The following is a 22,930-nucleotide window of genomic DNA, read 5'->3' on the forward strand; positions in this document are numbered from 1 at the left end:
GTAATTATGCTGCTGATTAAGTGCTGGCTCAGCAGGAGTTTATACCGTTTATAGCGCCTTATTAAAGAATGCTACAGCATGAGAGCAGCGAGAGGAATAAACCCACGACCTGATAATGGTGTAGCAAGCGTTCTTACCACTACACCACGCTGCCGGTCTGAACCGTACATTGCAAATAAGAAAATTATTTCACAAAAATAAAAAAAATTAAAACAAGCAAACATTTGTATATATAAATAGTTTGCTGTTTTGGAGAAAATAATCTAAATTTAAATAAACTATCAACCATTTATTCTGCATTCTAAACCCTTTATTTTTACTTATAAAAACAAATTTGTCTTATATTCAGTATGTATTTGAATGTGTATATAGGGTGCAGTTAAAAACAGTTTTTCAAATATTTAATATTTAGAGTACTTAATGAAAGAAAAAACAAAAACGCAGAAAGAAGTGAAACTGAAAGAACGTACGCTTAGCTCCACAACACGATGTAAAACCTAACAACTTAATTTAAACACAAAAACTTTAAAAAAATAAATAAACTGTAAAAATGTCATGCTTTTGTTAGCGGTTATAAACAAAATAAAAATAAAAGTACGTCAGCAAATGTCGTCACGTGACTTGAAATTTAGTCACGTGACAAACTGCAACGAAACACAGCTGGTATTAAAATAAAGTACTCGTTTGGTTGATGGGGATCAAGGCATTGCATTGTCAACTGTTATCCTTTAGCAAGATTTAACCCCAATAATAAATTCCTTAAACCAATATTATGTAGTCAAAGTTCTTTTTAAGAAATACTTTGAATTTTTAAAATAAACGAACGTAAAAAATAACGAAAATTCCTATTTGTTGAGAATAAAATAGGAATAAGTAAACACCCAACGATTTTGAAAATAACGACGAAAACAAATCTACTGATAAAATTATTTAGTACGAACGACCATTGCCATAAAATAAATACTACATAATTAAGTTTAACAAAAAAATGCGCAAAAATAGTACGTATAGTAAACAAAAAACGGAAAATAAGGAAATAAACAAAAAGAAAATAACAAAATAAATAAAACGCTTTGGACTCTTAAGCAGCAGCAAGCGGTCACAAATTTTAACAAAGAACAAGCCTAAGTAAGAATAACACTTCCAAGAAAATAAAGAAGAAAAAACGAACATCGCAATACACAACTTACTGACATGGCTCAAAATACTTAAAACATATGACGTCATCTAAGTAACGTCAAAATCAGTTGAAAAATAACCTTCACCAAATGTTTATATATATTAGTTTAATCCTATGTAATTATGACCCCTTGAAATAATATTTCAAAGTTACTCTAAAATCTTTAAACTTTTTAAAACAAAAATGTGAGTAATGACATCATAGAGTCATTTAAACACTTTTCCAAAAAATCCGAAGCTAATTACGCACGAACTGTATTGTAGGTTAAATTTAGTCTGATAAAAGCCAAAAGATCCCAGTAGTTATACCACGTGACCAACTAACAACTAGGTCACGTGATCGTCATCAACTAATTTCGAACAAGTTTACTCGTCCATAGCGGCTATTAACCGCTTTAGGTCGCTCGTGAGCACTTCACTTCCCTCCATGCCAATTAGATCCGAATTGGTGCCATTCTTAAATTAAAAATCAAGTTTAAAGATATTGTGGATATCTTGTTTCTATAATGTAAACCTAAAAAATAGAACTGTTTAACATTAACAAATATTAAAAATCGGGTTTAAAATGAATAAGCTATATTGTTAATTAGCATACAGAACCGGCGTACAATATTTTATCCCGAATTGACCGCAAGTGTTTTAACTTTGCAAACATGACAATTCGTTGTTTTACCGTTTTAAATAAAAATATGTACGCTTTAACCCTGACCCTATAACCACTATTACATGCGAACGAATAATCTAAAACATGTTGAGCGAACGTACATTTGCCCGAATACAAAAGTTTAGAAAACAAAAATTTAATTTTTTAATTTTTTTTCCAAATTTATTTCTAAAAATTGAGTAGTACAAGAGATTTAACGTAAACTTCTTACAATACTAGTGTTCTTAGAAAGTATATATTAAATTACGAATTAAGTTTTTACTTGAAGTAATTATTTTTACCTCAAATCCTGTTAAAGAGTTGGAGTCGGAAGAGTTTCGGTTTTCTTCCACTCTCTCTCCTTCCTCTCCGATCTTGTTGTCCTCCGACGAGATGTTAAGCGGGGGGGAAGAACCCAAACCATCTGTTTCTTCCGGAAGACCTGATCCAAGAGCTAAAAAAAATTGCAATAAAAACAAAATTTTAGATTTGTATTTAAGAAAAAAATTCTTAAAGTGAACGACTCAGCTTTTTCGTCTGTCCTGACATTTTTATATAAAAACATGCAGAATGGCACGCCAAAAAAAACGCACCAAAAATTATAACTCAAATCTTTATAAATCGTTTGTAATTTAAAGTGATGGTTCGGTCGCAGAGTTTCTTTTTTAATTATGTTGGAATTTTTCCAACTTGCACGAGGATACCATTATTTTAAAAATTGATCTGGTAGTTTTTGAGATATCGGGATTTGAAGGTAAATATTGTAAATAGGGAAATTCCCATCGCTCGCGAGTCACGTGACGCACAACGTCATCGTCGTAAGTTCCTATGCTGGTAGACATAGAAAAATAACCTTATTTTGCCCTCTCTAAGCCGTTTGTTGTACTTATTGTAATTTTTTTTTGGCAGAAAACAAACTTAACACGAAAAGCAAAATGTATCCATATTATATAAGAAAGTTGTTACTTTTTAAATATTTTTAATTTGGTAGGCCGTATTTAAAAATTTTTAACAAATTATGGGTATGCTGTTAATTTTGAAAGTTTACCAACCAAAAACGCTTACAAACACTTGCAAGAAAGAGACAGGTCAACTAAGTCTTATTTAAGCAAAGTTTACCGTTAACACAGTCTTAGTTTTGTTTAAAATAAAATTACTTCAACGTTGTTAACTAATACATTGTCTTGTTTATATAGCCTATACAGACGATATATACTTTTATTTTGGTTATATTATATCAATTATTTTTGTTATATTTTTACAGGTGTAAACCACAAACTGAAGTTAAGAAAGGCAGCAAACACTAATATTTGTTGCCAGGGGTACAAGTACTTACGTATATTGTAGGTTATAATAATTTTTTTTGGAATTATCAATAAAAAAAACACTTAAAACAATGTTAACCAGAATACTCAGTGTTTATAGTTTATTGATGTAAAATATACATATGTGTCTTAACCCATGTGACGTTTAGTGATTAGAACTATTTTTATATGATACCCAACAAAACTGTCGGATATATTAAGTTTTAAGCAAAAACTAATGTTCTAACAGGTAAACTTTGCTTCAGTAACACTTAGTTGACCTGTCTGTTTCTTGTAAGTGTTTGTCAGCCAATATCAACTGTTACTGGCTGAAAAATTTTTGAAATTAACAACATAACCTTAATTTGTTAAAATTTTTCAAATACAGTCTACCCAATTAAAAATACTTTAAAAGCAAAAAATGTCTTATATAATATGGCTAAATATTGCTTTTTATGTTAAGTTTGTTTTTTGCAAAAAAAATTTTAAAAAAGGTACAACAAACGGGTCAGAGAGGGAAAAATAAGGTTATTTTTCTATGTCTGCCAGCATATGAACTTACGACGATGACGTTGTGCGTCACGTGACTCGCGAACGAAGGGAATTTCCCTATTTACAATATTTACCTTCAAATCCCGATATTTCAAAAACTACTTGACTAATTTTTAAATTAATGGTATTCTCGTGCAAGTTGAAAAAATTACAACATCATTAAAAAAGAAACTCTGCGACCTCTTTAAGTTTAAAAATCACTTTTTAAAAAAAATTTTAAACGCAAATTTACGTCACTCTAGTAGATTATGACGTAACAATGGTAGAAGCGCTGCTTCAACATACGGTTTTGCAATGTTTTCTGTTGCGCTTTGAAGTTTTATGATAAGTTTTATTTAATTAAAGTTTATTTTGGTTCAATTTGTTTTCTTTTTTGCCAAATCAATCCTAGAAATAACGTTAGAGCTGCTTAAAAAACAATCGCTTTTAAATCTTTACCTAGTAAGCGCAAACACGATTTTGTTTGGCTATGTAGGCTAGCAATATCTTTTAGATAAAGGCAAACCAAAGCGTTAATTAAATTACAAGTATGACTTTTAAATCGTTTTTTTTTTGTTATGTAGGTACAATTAACATTTTAATAAATCGTAGGTGGCAGTAACTAAAACTGCCTGACTTCCAGACCCTTGGCTGTTTAAATGGAAATGTAAAATCGCCTAATTTAATTAAAATAAGCATACAATCAAAAACTTATTGCTATTTGCCCTATTTACAACAATTTATGAATAATAAGACCCGTAAATATTTTTAAACCTTAACAATTTTACCTAATCTCGCTTTTAAGATACATTTGAAACGACGTGTAATTTGATTGTTACGTCATAATCTACTAGAGTAACGTCAATTTGCGTTTTTATAGGAACAAAGTTTAAACTAAGATTGCAGACTAACTACAAGACCAAAATTAATGAAATTTAAAATATAAACTAACAACAACATATATTTTCATTTAAAATTAAGTTGTATGACCCAGAACCACACTGTTTAAAAAAAAATAATAAGTATTTTTACTAAATATAAAAACCTTTAAAAAATAATGTACCTAAGTCCAATGCCGGTTGCCTGTTCTTAGTGTAAGAAGGATGTCTAGTAAGGTTCAAAGCTATCATTGGAGTATTTTCCTCACTGACATTTGGGGAGTTTTCTTGTCCTTCAAAATTTCCATCCATTTCCATGTTGGTTGGTTCCTCCATTTCAGTATTTCGTGCACCAGGACTAAATCGTTTAATTATTTACAGTTTTTTTTTAAATAAAAAATTAATACTTTTAAATAAATGTTAAATTAAATATTAAAAACGATAAGAATTTCAATTGTTTAAACAATTAGCAAAAAAAAATTTAAACGCCTAACAGCTGTACATCAGTCTTTTGCATTTTAGTCTTTACCTGTTTCTTCTTCCATTTGTAGTATCCGAGAACATAGAAGGTAATATTACTGGACCTGACATAGTGATAGCTGGGGTAGGACTTACTCTGTTAGGTTGGCCGTACGAATCTAACATCATTTTCGACAGTGAGTAAGCATCTTCCCGGTCAACTCTTCGTTGTCTGTGATAGCAGAACGTTGAAAATTAAACTGGCTTATTACAAAGGCAGTTATATAAAAAAACAACGGATAACAATGTAATACTGTCATTTGATCGAAATCATTTGACCGAAACATTTGAATATTAAACATTTTTGTACTAACCCCTTCTTAAATCTTACCTTCTTTGGAAAAAAATGTTGACTTAAATTTAAGTAAAAATGTCGTTTTTAAAATTTTAGGTTAACGACAAATGTCTATTCGATTATACGGGTGAACACTGATAATAATATTTTCAAAAAATACATCTTTGCTTATAAGAAATTGCATAAATTTACACTTACCGTTTCTTAGATTGAACAATTGTTATACCCAATGCTTGCTCGTGGTTAACTAAATGGTGCTAAACAAATAAGAAAATACAAATTTAAAGAAATTTTTTAACATTTAAAGTCGTATAAACAAACTCTAAATACGTTGCTTTTTATTTTTACGCACCTTGAGGTGTTCCGATCTTCTAAACCTTTTATCACAGTAGGTGCAAGGGTAAGGTCGCTCACCAGTATGTGTGAGAATATGACGTTTTAAATGTTGTTGTCGACCAAACATTTTCTGGCAATATTCGCATCTGTAATTTAAAAAAAAGTCAAAAACTTAAATTTATAAAGTAAATTAAAAGCCTAATTCGTTGTATATTAAACCTAAAATTTTATCTGTAAATAAACCGGCAACCAAGTGGATCGGTTAGAACACTTAGTTTTATAGCACGAGGTTATTGGTTCGATTCCCAGTGCCTTAAAGTCGTAGCGCCTTTGGGTAAGGCAAAATAAACAATACAAACTCCCGTTGGGCTCAAATATCAAACAGCAGGTATCTGGAAATATTTTTAATAATATTCAAAACTGCCAAAAGCAACTCGATACCGATCAAGGCAAAAAAAATTGACTCTCAAATCAAAACAAAAAATATATACACAATTCAAACAAAAATTTTTATATAAGATAAAATCTACAAAAAAGTTTTGTTTTTAAAATGAATTAGCTAAACAAGTACTTACTTGTATTCCTTTTTTGGTTTTTCTTTTTTCTGCGCCAGTGTGTAATGTGTTAAATCATTAGTTTGCCTAAGAAAAAAATTAATATAAATATGAAAACTTAAGAATTACTAAATAGAATGCAAATTATCAAATATTAGATTTTAAAAATGATTAAAAAATTACAAAACAAAATATAAAATGTCAATTTTTATATAAAACTAAATATTAATCATTTTATTTTATGTATTTATGATGGAAAATATCTTAAATGCATGTTTTTACAGTTTAAATATATAAAAAATATAAAAAAAAAAATAACGAAGTTAAAGAAAAACTAATTTAAAAAAAAATTGTTTTATTTACTTATTGTCAGTGCCCCAATTTTTGGTCATAGAAAAAATATGTTGGTCAGCTGGGGTCGATGCTTTCACAATGGGGTTATTCCCCTCAAATGTAAAGGGGTAAGCATTGGGGGGTCGATCTTTTTCTTGCTGCTCAGCGGAAAAATAGTCAGCGAGAGATTTATGGTCGATGTCTTGGCCGTCTGAAGATATGTAAAAAATTAAATCAAAAAATGTAAAAAAAACGGTTAAACCAATAATAACAATCATATTTTCTTTGTTTTTTAGGTTTTAACGTAAAATTTACGACAAATTCGTTAATTTTTTACAAAAAAAACACTTAAATAATAAACTTTAAATCGTCAAATCGTCAAATCTAAAAAAAAAATTTCCGTGTTTTTTTATTTTAATTTTGGCAATAAATTGCCCAACAAATTGAAGGTTTACCAAAAATATTCAGATTTTACAAAATGTCACCGCTTTAAGCCCGAAGCTTCATTCCGTCATAAATCGCGTGATTTTTCACCCTACGGTCATGAGAATAATTAACCGCTGAGTAAAACGCCAAGTCAAAAAATATCGCAAAATTATTCCCAAAAAATTGCAATCATTCAACAAAAATACAAAATGATTAAAAAACTTTGTTGGTTTTAACTTACCTCCATTAACTAAATCGCGCGATCGCCCATTAGCTATTAATTTTCTAATATGTGAAAAATTGTTAGGCTCATCTGTTCCATTAACACCTTGCGAATACCTTTAAAAAAATAAAATAAAAATTGCAAAATAGTTTTTACCGAAAAAATAAAAAAATAACCCTAAATCAATAGGCACATTTTAAGAAAAAATGATGAAAAAAAGAATTAAATAGAATAATAACTAAGTTTTATATATTTTAACCCCTAAACAAAGTCCAAAAGTTTTATAAAATATGATTTAGGTTAGGTAAAAATTATACCCTTATAAGGGTATAGCTTTTAAAATAATAAAAAAAACTTTAAATATTATAATCCTAATTAATTAAAATAAAACTATAAAAATATGTTGGGTAATTTCGAAATTTTTCACGGCGCGTGATAGCGCAAATTAATCATAAAAATGATAATATCCTCTCAAATTTCCCTTCATTAGTCGTAGAGCCTAATGAGTTAAGTTTCGCGATTACAAAACGGTGTTAAAATATCTCGTTTAAAATCGGGCCTTTTAACACCATTCAATTATAGTTCACAAGTTAAAATTTTAATCAAACACTTTAAAATAGGTTAAATTTTTTTTTTTTTTAACTTAAGAGCGGTAAAAATAGTATTTATTTCTGTACATTATGTTATATTTATTTTGCTACGCCTATTCTAAGAAAGGTGATTTGAAAAAATTTTCGCTTAAATATTAGGTTGGCGTAAAACTTTTAAAAAATACCTGTTTTGGGGAGAATAAGCAACAACTGCATGTTGTTCCTCCTTTATTTGGTTTTCAGGATTGTTGTTATATTCGTCTTTTCGATTCTCGATATTTTCCAAATTTTCTTTTTTTACTGATACCTTAAAAAACAAAAAAAATAAATTTTATTTTTCCGAATAAAAAAAAATAATTTTAAATATGTGATTGTTTTGGCAAAATGTTTTAACCATTTAATTAATAAAAAAACGTCGTATTAATATTTGATAAAAGCCAATAAAGTTATTTTTTAAGTCGCATACCGCACTTAATTAGATATGCCTTTAAAGCAAAATCTTTTTCGAAAATGTCGAATCGTGTCTTTTTCTAAACCCATTGCACGAGGATTAGGTTAAATGCGCGAACAAACAACTCTCCAATTCCGCCTGCGGCTGGAATCGAACCCACAATTTTAGCCTCGCTCTTTAAACACGTAACACGGCATCACGTGACCTGTAATTCCCTTCGTCTTTCGCGTGTAAAGTTTTTAATTGCTTTAAAATGATCGGCGGTGAGAGAAAATTTTATGAGTCACTCTGATATTTTATGTTGCATGTTAAGAGTTCCAACTTTAAAAATCAGTAAACAAATAAACTTATACCAAAAAAAAAAAAACAGTTTAAAAAAAAAACAAATAAAATCCTTATAGGGGTTTAACAAATTTTTTATTTTCTTATTCTCCTTAAAAGGTAATTTAACCAAAATTTTGTTAATTAATTTCAATTTAAACTTACAATGGAGATAAAGTTTATGACAGTTACAAAAGAAATCGGGATTACACAAACTATTTACACATTAAATTTGGACTGTTTAGATAAAAAAAAAGTTTTACATACTAATTTGAATAACTAAAATGATATAAAACAGAAAAACCATAATAAAAATTATGGTAAAATGTAATTACACCTTTAAAATTCTAAAGCACCAATTTTCCAATTATTTTATTTACCCAAAGTTTTAAATTTTATATAAATCAGCTTTGAAGAGTTAACACTGTTTTAACGAGAAAAAAACCTTTCAAAAATAGATTCCAAAAAAAATTTCGCGTCATTTTTAATTCCATCCTTTAAAATTTCCCAGTTCATTAGCAAAGCGCAGAAAATGCAAAGCCCGCGGGCTGGAAAAATTATTAAAGGCAAAAATAAGAGGCAAGCCCTCGAAATGCTCAATAATATGCAAAACTAAACAGCAAAAACATATCCGGACAAGATGCTAAAATATTTTTCTAAGAAATCCAACTAAATTTAAATTTTGTATGCTACATTTAACCCTTACTTTAATTTCAACTAAGACGCCAAGGCAGATAAAAATGCATAACGCAAAGTACCGATTTTTAGGGTTTGACATTTTTAATAAATTTTGGTATTCAAGCTATCACGGCATGCTTATTGATTACCGGTTATGACGTCACAAACTGTCAAGCGTGTTTAGAAAATATTTTTTGTTTTCAGGTAAGCTACCTTTAAAGCACAACAAAAAAATAAAAATCGTTTTTTTTTTTTTTTAATCAAGTTTTATCCTTTTTTAGTTACCTTACGCGCTTTTGAAATAAATTTTAGTAAATTTAAATGTTGTTAAATAATATTTACTGAAAATTTCTTAACGCCGCTATATCTGAGAAGTATTTTCACTTATTAGAAAAAAAATACCAAATTCTGGGCTTTCGTGTCGTCGTTATTACAACTTGGTGACGTGGGGCCTCGGACGTCATTCTGGTGAATTCTATCGTCATTAATTGTTAAAGATCGAGTGCCCGGTGAAGGAGGAGTGTTTATTAATTCACATTCCTAAAAAAAATAATTTTGTGTTTTTAAGTTTTTATTAGATTTTGAATAAAAATTCACTCAAGATAATTCGTCTTGTGTTAATTATGATCAGCCTTCTCAGATTAATTATTAATAAATATTAAAATTTTTAAGTTAACTATGATTTTATAAAAACAAAATGGACACCGCATTCTAATGCCAAATTAACTAGGCCCTAAATTAAATAAGTTAAAGCGATAAACAATTAATCTCCAAAGTTGATTATGGCCAATAACGATATTTTAACATAATACGTTTTTTGTAGTTTTACAAGAGCAAAAATCTAACCCGTATTTCAGGTATTAGAAATATGCGTTATTTAGCGATTCGACCACCCCGCAAAAATGCTGCAATTTATATAACAGTTTTTCAAATTCAAATACCTGTTGCTCGTCTGATTCGTGTATTCGAAGCGGGCTTATCTTCGGGTGCGGTGTGGGTTTGTTAACAGCTCGAGCACGCGATTTTTCGCTGGCTTGATTCAGTTGAGATAAAAGCGAAAGACTCGCACTTGCACTCTGCAAAAATTAAAAAGACAATTTTTTTAAATAAAGAAATAGCAAGTAAAAACAGGCAGAAAAGAAAAAAATATTTTTTTAAATCCACAAAATTAATAACGAACACTCACAATTGTTGTTTGTAACATGGGATGGTATCTGATATTAGATCCTAGCACAAACTAACGAATACCAACCTGAGTATGGCCATGACTTGTGGTCCCGGACTGATGTTGCAAACCCTGCAGCAGAGGCCCCGTGACTGCGTTAAGACTAGATTGCGAGGTCACGTGACCATGCGTGCTGATAAATTCTTGGCACTTTTCGACAACGTAAGGAATTTGTAGGTAGCATGCCGAACACAAAACCTTTAAAAAATTTGTAAACTTAATAAAATAATGATTTTGCGTAAAGTAATTTGAAAAACATATATAGCGCGGCACTTTTTATGTTAAAGAATCATTTATTGTGTTTAAAATTTGGTTTAAGTTACATTATTATGATTAAATGGATGTTATTATATAATTGGATTTTTCGCTATTCCGTAATTAAAACCGTAATTATAATTCGTGCATTTTTGTTACAATTTAGAAATTACAATATTTGTTCTTACGAAAACCATGTTGTATTATATTAAACTGGCCAAAAAAATTATTAAAATACAAAAACTTAAATTTGAAGTTAACTCCATCGACAAAACGTGTTCTACGTCATCGCAACAAAATGATTGCATAACACGACGTTGCTTTAATTAATTTTACCCTAGCGTGCATTCGTTGGCTTGCTTTGCCTTGTTTCGTCCATATTTTAACGTTAAAATTTGTGGCTTAATCAATCATTATCAGCAGCTTTTTAGTTTGCCAAAACCCCAGACTTAACCAAAACGCGTCACTTTTTCTGACTTGTCGATGTAATTAATCGCACCACCAAGGAAATGTATTTCCATATAAGAAATCGAATTTCATAAAAGGCTGTCACTTGTTTGTGACGTCATTTTGGGTTCGAATAATGATCGCGAGTTTTCTTTTAATTATAAGTCAAATTTAACATTGGTGGGAAGAATGCAATTTCTTTTTTTGGTAAAGAGGTGTGGTAAAAACATTTGTTGAGTTTACTTTATTTGTCTGCGAGAAAACAACTCCTTAAGACTTGGGCAACTTGGTCTACGCCCGCGGCGAAATGTACGGTCAGCAGCATTTTCAAGTGGTAAATCACAGATAACTGCGGGGTGAGCCACAGCCGTCAGAACCGCCCTAATCCGGTTCGAACTGGATTAGCGCTGAACAGCCAGCCCGGAGCGACGACAAAGTGCGAAAAACAACATGTTAATGGCAACGGTTTCAAGGGTAATATGGAACTTTGAACTCGAGAGATTTGTTTTTGTGGCTTAAAGTACGATCAACACCACATATACGACTTTATGTGCTACTTTAAAATATCCGATGTATTAAATTTTGTCGGGTAGAAGACAGTTTTGTAGCTGTCGAATCGCTGACAAAAATTGCCTATTAAAAATAACTCACTATTATTACTACAATAAAATCAATGTCAAACGAACAAGTGCTCACAAATGTGGCATTCATTAACATTTACTAGTTATTCAACAGTCATTTTTTATACAAATATCTTAAATGATTTTAACGTAGATCTAACCAAAACGGATATTGTTAGGGTTATACAAATATAAACAAAAAACGAATAGATGCTGCCAAATTTGAAATGAAAATTGCCATAATATATGTATTGGCACATAGCAAATTACTGATGTTATATGTTAAAGCAATGTAAGTTGCTTTAATGGCTCGTTTTAACCATATATAAATATCTCAAACACGTCGTTAAAATTTCACGGGAAGTCTACCATAGTTCATTTGTCATGTCGAAAATGAGCGAAGTTTGATTATTTTGTGGAAATTTTGCTAAAGCGTAATTAGGCTATGATGTATAGATCATTATTGGCAATTATAACTGATACAAACTTCCAGCACGTGCCTGTATATACCTTGCTTTAAAATCGGATATTAACCTATAACGTAACACCAAGTAAAAAACATTGGTAAACATTATTTAGGTTATAATCCCCTAAAAATGAAACGAATTGTTTCGTATTTTAATTTTCAACGAATTTCATTTAAAAATAGATTAAAAAGGCACGCACCTGAATGTGAGTAAATACCCCACTTAGCCTAATTAAAAATATAAATACACCTAAAAAAAATTCAATTTAAAAAATATCAACTCACGAAATAACCCTACCAAATAGATTTAGGCCAAGAAAAAGTTTTAAACCAACAGTTTCACCAAATATAAATACAAAACTTTATGTTAACAACTCAACGAAAGAAACGTCATCACATTTTCCTTATTAAAACAATTATTTTGAAATACCGGCCACAAGTTAGTTGGTAGCGACAAACTCGAGCAAATTTAGATACAAAAACATTTTCTTGGATTTTGTTTAATACAAATATAATGTGTATATTAGGGATACCAATATGCTTATAACACGATAAAAACACCCACGTACAACATCACCCGTGCTGCAGTTTTTCTCTGTAGGACGTGACGTCAATAAACGTTACATTGCACTGACAAAATGGCAATTATTCAAAGAATCACGTGATTTTAAAAATGAACCCAGGACAATATAAGCAATATACCACACAACCACAGACAACGTTTTGCTCAAATTGCAAATTTGATTGGTGGCATGTTATAATATAAAATTCAGTAAATAAATTCTAATTATTTATTTTTTAAATTATAATAGTATTCATTGTTTCCTACTGGGTTTAAAAGAAAATTACGTTCTTATTCCCTTGCTAAAAAATAAGAAAAAGGTGAACTGTTTTATTTTTAATTAGATGTTTTAAAAAAAGAAAGGTGAATTGTTTTTCCTCATTGTTTTAACACCGATTCCATTTTACACTGATTTTTATATCAAAAGTATTTAGTATTCAACGAAATTAATTTGGTTTTATATCAGCGTCAAATCATGGGACAGTGCGTCCAACAACTTGCGAAATGCGTCGAAAAAACTTTTTTGAAATCAATTTAAATAGATTTAACCAGATGTGCGTTAAATTTTAAAATTTGCATATTTAAAACAAATTCTATATCCTTAAGGAGGAAAATAGCAACTTATTTACGAATGTGTTTGGGAACACAATATCCAGAAAAGTAAAATAGCAACCCTTTCTGTTTATCAAATTTTGCCTCAAGTTGCAAAAAAAAATTTACATAAAAGGGTTGATATTTATCTAAATATAATGTATCTAAGTGAATGATATAGATAAATATGTAAGAATATCTTATATATGTAATTTAAAAAAAACTGCTGTTTGTGGTGGGAGGGTAAAATAGCACTGGTACTATATATTAGTTGCGAGTTTATTACAATAAATTAAATCCAGCTCGTAGGGCGGGCAATCAACCTGTTTAATAAAAGTTAAAACTGTGCAAAACTGCTATGTACTGATAGTTAAATGACCAAATTTTTGAAAATTTACAACTTGAAATTCTAAAATCACATGGGGTTAGTGAACGGTAAAAAAAGAGCTAAAGTGTTTGAGCTGCCTAAAAGGTGCTCATTTGCGGACCAGTAGAGTACAAAGTCTTGAAACAACACAGATGGGATTCTTAACTTAACAAAAATGCCCCCTTTAATTATATACAGATTGAAAATATATTGATCAATAAAAATAATATAAAAAATAAGTTAAGGTTCACGCCTGATAGCCACCAATTAAAATTCAGTTTCTTTTTGTATACCCTTTTACGGTTTACAAACACGAATTATTAAAATAAGTTCGTTGATATTGATAAAACTGATGTTAGTACCCTTTTGAACAATAACGACGATCTATTTTACCTTCAGGGTACAACATTACCGCCCACTCTTATCAATACAATTTTGACAATAAGCATAATCCTTTTTTTTAGTAAAACTAAGAAATATGTAAATTTAGTTCAATGTTGGAAGATCATTTTTTGAACGAACTAAAAAAACGGTTAAATTACCACATTGCTTGTATTGTAATACAGACACATCAAAGCCCTCAATATTCCAACCCAGGAAATATGCGATTTCAGAACAAGGGGTTTTAAAACAACAGACCTTAATCGTACCAGGAAATTGTCTTTGGAAAGCGCATGTGCCAACACAATTAAAGTCGGACCACGATTTTATTACACATCGCTGTTGGAGCGGTCCCCTACAGCGCAGGGCACGCGCGTTGTGTGAGCAGCGCGTTGTACTTGGGTTCTCATGAAAACGCGCAAAACACGCACGTCAAATATTCGCTTAGTGTATTGTCCACATACCCTCCCGCCAAATAAAACGAGCCCCGGCCTGCGATAAACTGCTTGGAGTGGTTACACCAAGAGTATTAAAGACACAGAGGAATCGAGATAAGAGGTCCGCTGTCTCAACATTCAAACGCTGGGTAAGGCAACTGACTAGTGTGGCAACTTTTTCGTTCGTTTTTAACACTTCCCCGCGATAAAAAAATAATATGAAAGCTCTTTAGGTCGTGGGTTTTTTTTCGGTCGCCTCTTGAAATTTTAAAGGCAAACACGCTTTTAATATTCTGATTATCAAAACCCATTTTCATCGAACTTTTATTCCTATTAAACTGTTGGTAAATTGAATATATTTAAAATTGCAAAATTGATTATCTATTTCATGTGATTGTTAAAAAAACAGGATCTTATGCTAAATATAAATTCCATTCAACCTTTGTATTGCTTTTTACCCAAAAAATACAAATTAAATGGCTAACTATTATTACACTTTTATAAATAATCCCCTTCCGCCTTAAAAAACATAACAAGATGTATAAAATAAGGGGGTTTTAAAAATTGCAATTTATTTCTACTTAAACAAGCAAAATAGAAACGTCATCATAAATTACAAGTTGTTGCAACAAAATTTGCAAGCGAACCTTAAATGAAATAAAATACAATGACCGTTACACCAGCCAACAAAAACCACAATTTTCCAAAAGCTTGTGAACTAATTCCAATATCACAATCCTAAGATAACTCAATTATAATGAACCTTCAGTTTACCAATAAAATCATTTCCCTTATTTTTAGGCGATTTTAATTCCCATAGTGGCAGAACTTTATATTTAGGAAAATCAATTTTAGGCCACTGGGAACGGTGTTCACCCTACTCTTTACCAGTTCAATTATTTCCCCAGAGAAAAAAACAAGCAAATCAATGATTTTCATAGCAGCGCGGGAGAATAGCTAACATGCGTCATAACTTATGTTTTTACTCCCAATTTTAGTGCGAATCGCGCGTATACCGAACAAGCGGACAAGTATGATATATTTAAATAAAATCGAGCCAGTATAATCCCATGGGGGACATAAACCATGGGTACATATACAATCTCACGCATATTATTACCTATTATTTACGCCACATGAAAAAATTTGTTTTGGTCTCTTTACCCATTTTTATAAATAAAATTTTCTACGCCAATTACTTAAAATTAAATTATAAAAAAAGTTTCAAAGCGGTGTTTAGAGGCTTTTACCCCCAAAAAAAACACAATTTGGGTGAAATACAATCGGGATAAAAGGGGGTACTGAACAAAATAAAGGAAAAACAGTTCACGAAATTATTGTATAAAAAGAAATCCCGAACCTACAAAGAAGCCACGTTAGCCTGAATAATTGAACCCTTTTACATCACCCCGGGCTAAAATTTGTAACACAACCATCCAATTTAAAATTTTATAGACTCGTCGTTGGTAAATTTCTTTGAAATCGAGGGCCGGGTGGCGCGTTATAGAGTAACCCTGTTAAGTCGAAGCGGTCAGCTCAAACTGGAACCTGTTTAACCACATAAATCCACACACAGCCAAAAGTAAATAATAAAAAAGCCACCATGAAAGCGAAATAGAGTGAAACTGTGTTCACTCAGCGGGGGCTGTAAATAGACGTTTTCGTTTTCGCGTTTTTATATTTAATCAAAAAACAAGGTTTTTATCGACATGACGAAACCCAATAAACTATCGACCCAGTGACGTAATTATGTACTCAATTTGGACCTTGAAGAATGCCACATAAACAAGCGTTGACAGGATTCAATCTAGCGCCTGTTGTTTTACTTATATCAAAAGCGGATTACTAGCACCCCGTTGACCTAATTAATTCATATTGGAACAGTGAACCCGTAACAGTGAACCGTGAAATGGCCAAACTCTTTAGTATCAATTTTAATACAACCGCGATACAGCTATATTATAACCAATTAACTTTCATTTAAATGTGGGGTCTACCGTTAATTATTGGTATTCGTTTGTGATCACACCATATTAAAGTCGCTAATAGTATATTGACCTTTTGTTTTGACATAAACTTACATTAAATAAATTGTTCTTTTAGTGGATAGGGTTATAATTCGAATAACAATACTGCGATATGAAGAGCTTTACTTTTTTTAGTATGGGTCGAGCGTCCCACTGCGCTATTCAAAAGTAAAGAGTATTGTGTTCAGCGACAAACAACAGTATAGGGATAGCAAACAATAGAAAACGAGCGACCCTTAATGTACCCTGGAGCTACGCTTAACATACAATGATATTCCGCCCCGTTTTTTTTCCCGAAATCGTTTTATGACTCGAGCATATGGCGCAATTTTCACACTAGGGTAATAATGCAGTAAAACCCGAAAGATGACGCGATGTTTCATAAAACACTAGCCTGGCAATGTTTTGTTATTTCTACAATGTGAGACTAATTGTTAAAATTTAAATTAGAGCTAAACACGAAACTTAAAATAAAGATAAAACCCGAGTTTATTATTAAGTAGTATTTTAAACCTTAGGTAAACACACAAAAAGGGACTACTCGCAAAGCGACCCACACAGCCAGCAAACCTCTTTACTAAATTAAAATCAATAATTTAAGACGTTACCCAAGAGAAATGCACACAAGAAATTGCACCGACATCTAACCACGCGCGATCCTCTCAAGAGAGAACCCTTTTCGGGTTACAATCTATCAATTATTAATGAACTGAATGCCCCTGTTTGTAAATGTTGGTTCAGATGTGTGGCGGAAAAAAACGAGTTTGAAATTTGTTGTTGGCGTAATATTATGTAAAATAGACATGAGAGCGGGCCTGCGTTATTTCACAACATACCATCAAGAATTTTTTTGAAATTCCACGCCGCACATTTTGTTATTAAAATTGTATGCGATAAGTTGATATTTTAAACAAAATTGACTAAATATTTTAAATTAATATTAAAAAAACCTTATTTATTAAAATCCGGTTAAATAACATTGTTTTAAATAAAGAATTGTTAACTAACATTAGGGTAAAGCATTCAGGTTAAAATAAGCTATTTTATATTTCCTGTTTACAATTTAGTAATAAGCTTCAAATATATTTCAAAACATTTTAAATGACTTCGGACTAATTATTTGTAGTAATTTTTAAATGTTTAAGCAATATGATTTCGAAATACCTATTGAGTAAGCAATAAATATAAATCTATAAATAGGAACACAGAGGACTTTAGTTTTACTCTTAACACAGGAAATAAACTGGGGTAATATTGCTTTAGAAATAGGATAACCTAACTGTGTATATATATATATATATTTTATAACAAGTGTGAATATATGATACAACAAAACTTTTGGAAATTTATTAATTGATGTCAAATGAATTATAAAATTAAACCTACCTGCATTACAGTGCTTTGGCTAAGGCATAGTTGTGAAGTATAAACAAAATCCAAAACTTTGGAAAATCCGATGCTGTTAACGATCATCGGAATTTCTACAATTCCATCAACTTTCTCCTTTGTAGGCTTGTAGAACAGATCCCTAAGTACAATTTGTTCACATATTTACTATATTTTTGAATTTTTTACAACAAAAAAAATTAACAAATACCATAAAATATTGCTAATATGTATATATTTTACAAAAATCTACTTAAAATATGATGAAACTACCTGAAATACCCCATAGCAGAAGCAAGTATATTAACATGTGCCTTAAAGAGATGGCCTTGAACTCTTACAGTAATGTCACATAAAAGTCCCTTTAAAAAGAATTTAATAAATTATTTTTAACTGTAAAATTACATGCAATAAAAACAACTTAAATATAAAACAATGAGTCTATATTAGGTAACCACAATGTGGTAACTGGCTATTAGCAATCAGCATATATTTCTGAAATACTTAAAATACATGGGCTAGTAAAATGATATTTTAATATTGTTATTAACAACACCTTAATATACTAGACATCTTTAAAAATTTAACCTGACATATACCGTACCTATAAAATATACAAAATCAAATGGATTGCATCGTAGCATTTGTAGAGCGAATCAAATAAAGTGCATGGACTTAACAAATCAATAAGATTAAGTAGAAGTTTAAACAGGTTTGATCCATAGATATAAAATATTTCATGGGCATATTTTAATACACAAAAAACTAAAATGTTTTGGTGTCTTAACTGAGCAAAAAATAGTATTTATAGTTATTGCATAAAAAATTTCTTTTTTAGCATACCTTAAGTCTTTGTTCATTAAGACCAATTAATAATGTGGAAGGGTGTTCAACAGATTCACAAACATACATTCGAGTTGCCATCTTTAAAAAGGTCTTTTCTTGTCCCAATTTATTTTTTTGATACTACCACTCCATGCAAAATACTTAACAAATTTTATTAACAAAAAGCAAATTTTTAAGTTTAAAAAACTTGGATCCTACATTTATTATAAATAAAAACAATTATAAATTATATATATTATGATATTTATTTTAAATCCTAAAAAGAAGTCTATCATAATATTAAATCAGCATTGTCACATTGTACAGTTTTAAAACAGAACACTTGGTGAAACACATTTTATATCAAATCTTACTTCTACTGCAAATCTTTTATTTTGTAGAGTGTTTTATTTTGTTTATTTATGCTGTAAGTTCAAACCAAAATTGGTCACTAGTTATTTTGATTCGAAACAACAAATTAAGAGATTTACCTGCTTTTTGGGGCTTAATCAATGACCAAGATCAGCACTGTTTTTTTATGTTTTTATAATTTTTATAGTATCGATAAATTATTAAACCAAAATATTAACAAATAGACATTACTTTTTAGGTTTGTCAGTTTGTACAAAAATAACACAGTCTGACAGTACAGACAGTTAAAATAATCTGACTGTCTTATAATGTTATTTCAAATTATAAATAAATACAGAATCTAACAATATAATTAATTATTTGTTATAAAACGGCAAAAAAACCTGACCTTTTTTGTATCAGGCAACAATATCTTTTAATTGTCAGATGTAATAACTTAAACTTTAAAAAACACAAGCCGGCAAGTGTCCACAAGAAAATAAAAAACCTAAAACTATTAAAACATCACTATCGGTATTTCTTCTGTTCTTCGCTATTTTTTTAGATCACCGCATACAGTTTAACTACCATAAGCTTTCAACCTTTTTTAGTGTATAATTACTCCGCCAGAACGTCATACTTTAAACGAGCCTAAAACAATCTGCTGACTTCAAAAAACGAACAAAATTTCACCCGGGGGGTTTCACAAAAAAGGCAAAGGGGTAATAATGAAAAAACAATAAACAGTCACGCTTGAAGAAATAAGCACGCATGAGTGAAATCAACAACAATAAAGAGGTTTTATCCCCATTTTTAGAAATTTTAATTGTAAAAATAATGTTGAAAAATAACATGAAAATATTTAAAGGAAGTCAACAAAGTGTTTTTTTATCATAATTAAAAAACATTATATGAATAAAAACTTTGAAAAGTAATATTTCAGAAATATTAAGTAACAAAAAGCATTACACTTATTAATAGACTATAATGTTATTAGATTATTATTAAATGCTTTTTCCTTAATTGAAAACGGTTCAAAAACTAAATGTACTTTATTTATTGTAACCAGGGCCGGCCCTAGAGAATGCGGGGCCCAATTTAAGAGGCGATGGTAAGGCCCTACGTTTTGGAGTAAATCTAAAACTACCGGAAGTTATTTGCAACTAGGGTTTGGATTGCATTAAATTAACTAGATGTCCTAGTTGGAAACAACTATATTAAATTTAAATATTAATAAAAAAAATGCTTATTTATTAAAAAAAATGTAATAAAAAATTTATAATAGATTTTTTATTAAAAAGTATGTAATGATAAAGTCATACAGCTTGTAAAACGTTACTAAAACTTGCTTTTTTTAGAGGTACTTTCCTGATTTTTTTGTCTGCAAAATCCTTTAAAATGTTATCAAAGTCTACAGTTTTTGCTATTTCATTTTCTTTAGAAAGGAGAGCAAAACTGCTGAGTGTAAATTTGTTTTAATCAACTTTAACTTAGAGAAACTTCTTTTCCCTGATGCCACTGTGACCGGAATTGTCAAATAAATGCATATGGCTACAAAAATATTCTGTTTTTTTGACAAGAAAATTCAGTAGGGACTAAAGTTTAGCTGGATTGTCTACATGGGAAGGCAAAATTGGTTTCAAAGTATCTAGTTCTTTACATAACATGTAGCCATCCTGTCTTTCTTAACTTTAGTAACAAGTACTTCTTCATTGTTGTTTTTTACAGATGTTTCAGTAAAAGCAGTTTCTAAATCCCTAGCACATTTTTTGATGTCCTTCTTTTACATGGTTTGGAACTTGCACAAAAATTCACAAATATCATCATGGCGCTGCAACTGTTGTAATCTTTTTTCATAAATTCAATTCCTTTATCCAAAACTTCATTAAAACAATGTATTTTGCACGAATCTTTTGAGTCTACCACAGGACTCAATTTTTGATATTAAAGGTAAAAATATATAAATTTTTATAAAACCGGCAAGTATGTTGTAATGGTAAAAGCATTTGGCTTTACTGCATAAAATCCTCGGTTCTAACCCTACTGCACCCATGCTGTAACACCTTTGATATTAAACTGTTAAAGTTAACATGAGACTGGGTTTTGGGGCAACTTTTTTTTGTTTAGGTTATAAAGTCGACCTTCCCACATCATATTAAGTAAATATTACTTTTACCAAATAAAATTTTTTTTTCAATATGAAAAAAAGAAATAAATCAGATAATAAGTAATTTACATTATTTTTTGAACCTAGCTGATAAAAATGTTAAAAATTCAGTTTGAATAAAAACTACTGGGTTATACTTACACCCACAACTTTTAGTTTCCTTGTACTGTCTTATTCTGTATTTAAAGGACCAGTAAACTATAAACCTTAACAAGTTATGGTTAAATAAAAAAGGGTTTACATTAGAAATGTTTAAAAATAACATCGCTTCACAACTTTAATTTAAAATTGAAAAAAATGTCGCAGGCCCTTTAAAGGTGAATGTGACATTTGATTTTGCTTATCCTTTGTCAGTAAACCATGGTTTTGGAGGGATATTTGTAGTACTAATAATAGGAACATTATTTAGATGGACATCAGTTAGTTTTGTCATCAATCGATTCTTTGTGTTTTTCATTTTTGAAAAAAGTTGTTCGCATACTTACGTGCTACCAAATAGCGACACCGTTTGCTTTGCGTGGTCCGTTAAATTGGTGTACTTAGAGTTAGAAAGAAAGTTAACTTAAAACTAATCGCGGATTTTGTTAGGTAAAATTTCGCCTTAAGATTATCGCCACTTTGCAACTCTATCAGCTCCATCTGAAATCGTTCAGGAACATTCTCCACACCTACATCGAATTGTGACGAAAAATTCTCAAAATCTCTTTCATGCTTTTTAAATTCAGAAAATCCTAAAGAAACTTGACTTTCCAAATCATGTATACACGTAGCAAAAGATTTGTGCAACGTCGAGTCTGAATCAGTATACTTTTGCAATAATGGAAATGGGGCAAAATTTTTGGTTTTTAAGTTCATTTGTCTTAAAACTTTCTGTATTCTAAATCAACTTTTCTTCGCTTAGATTTTATAGATTAAATAACCTTAAGTTTTGTATAAAACTAAATAAACTGAAAAATCAAAAACAATTACTCAAAGTATATTTCCTGTTGCCCAAAAAATTTCGCGCGCAAAAAACGAATGAGATTATTACTTCAAGTGTGACAAAGATTCCTTGTTACGCAATAATTAAAATGTGATAGTTGCGTAAGGTTGCAAACGTTATACTTGACCTTATTATTAATTTAATGTAACGACTTTATAAAACTTTATTCCGCGCTTTGTTGCGGGCCAGATGAATATACAAATTTATTGGAGTATCGAGGGCCGTCATAAATCAGCTGGCGGGCCGTATTTGGCCCGCGGCCCGTTGGTTGCCCACCCCTAAAAAGCATAAAATTTAAAGTTTAACTGGTAAAAAGAAAATATTATAATATGATATATATTAAATAAGTGACTAAAAAAATGCAATATTAATAATTTTAAAGCATTCTAAAGTTTCGATATATAGTGACGTCACAAATTTCGCGATTAGATCTCGAAATCGCACTAGTTGGGATTAGCAAACCAGAGTTAGCGATTCAAACAAAATTAAAAGTACACAAAAAAATTCGATACGATAGAAAAAAATTGTTAACACTATTTAAAATTAAAATTTAATAGCCTATATACACATACACATTACA

At 30.3% G+C, this 22,930-nt stretch overlaps 1 protein-coding gene across 2 annotated transcripts; it reads right to left on the reverse strand.

The window, feature by feature from the left end:
* Positions 1-344: 344 nt before the first annotated feature.
* Positions 345-19,061, reverse strand: LOC145751403 (uncharacterized). Of its 2 annotated transcripts, none has more exons than XM_082567535.1 (16): positions 18,869-19,061; positions 18,299-18,387; positions 18,026-18,167; positions 10,514-10,684; positions 10,203-10,337; positions 9,664-9,801; positions 7,997-8,118; positions 7,240-7,337; positions 6,603-6,783; positions 6,261-6,326; positions 5,702-5,831; positions 5,548-5,606; positions 5,065-5,226; positions 4,721-4,893; positions 2,125-2,276; positions 345-1,635 (listed from the first exon to the last, which is right to left on the reverse strand). In XM_082567535.1, exons 1-16 carry the CDS (start codon positions 18,947-18,949, stop codon positions 1,546-1,548), a joined length of 1,989 nt encoding a protein of 662 aa, XP_082423661.1. In that variant the 5' UTR covers positions 18,950-19,061; the 3' UTR covers positions 345-1,545. The 2 variants fall into 2 exon arrangements, with proteins under 2 accessions (XP_082423661.1, XP_082423662.1); XM_082567536.1 differs by having other exon boundaries at positions 1,589-1,693.
* Positions 19,062-22,930: the final 3,869 nt, after the last annotated feature.

This window comes from Corella eumyota, chromosome 4 (genome assembly GCF_963082875.1).
Source record: "Corella eumyota chromosome 4, kaCorEumy4.1, whole genome shotgun sequence".
Lineage (NCBI taxonomy): Eukaryota > Metazoa > Chordata > Ascidiacea > Phlebobranchia > Corellidae > Corella > Corella eumyota.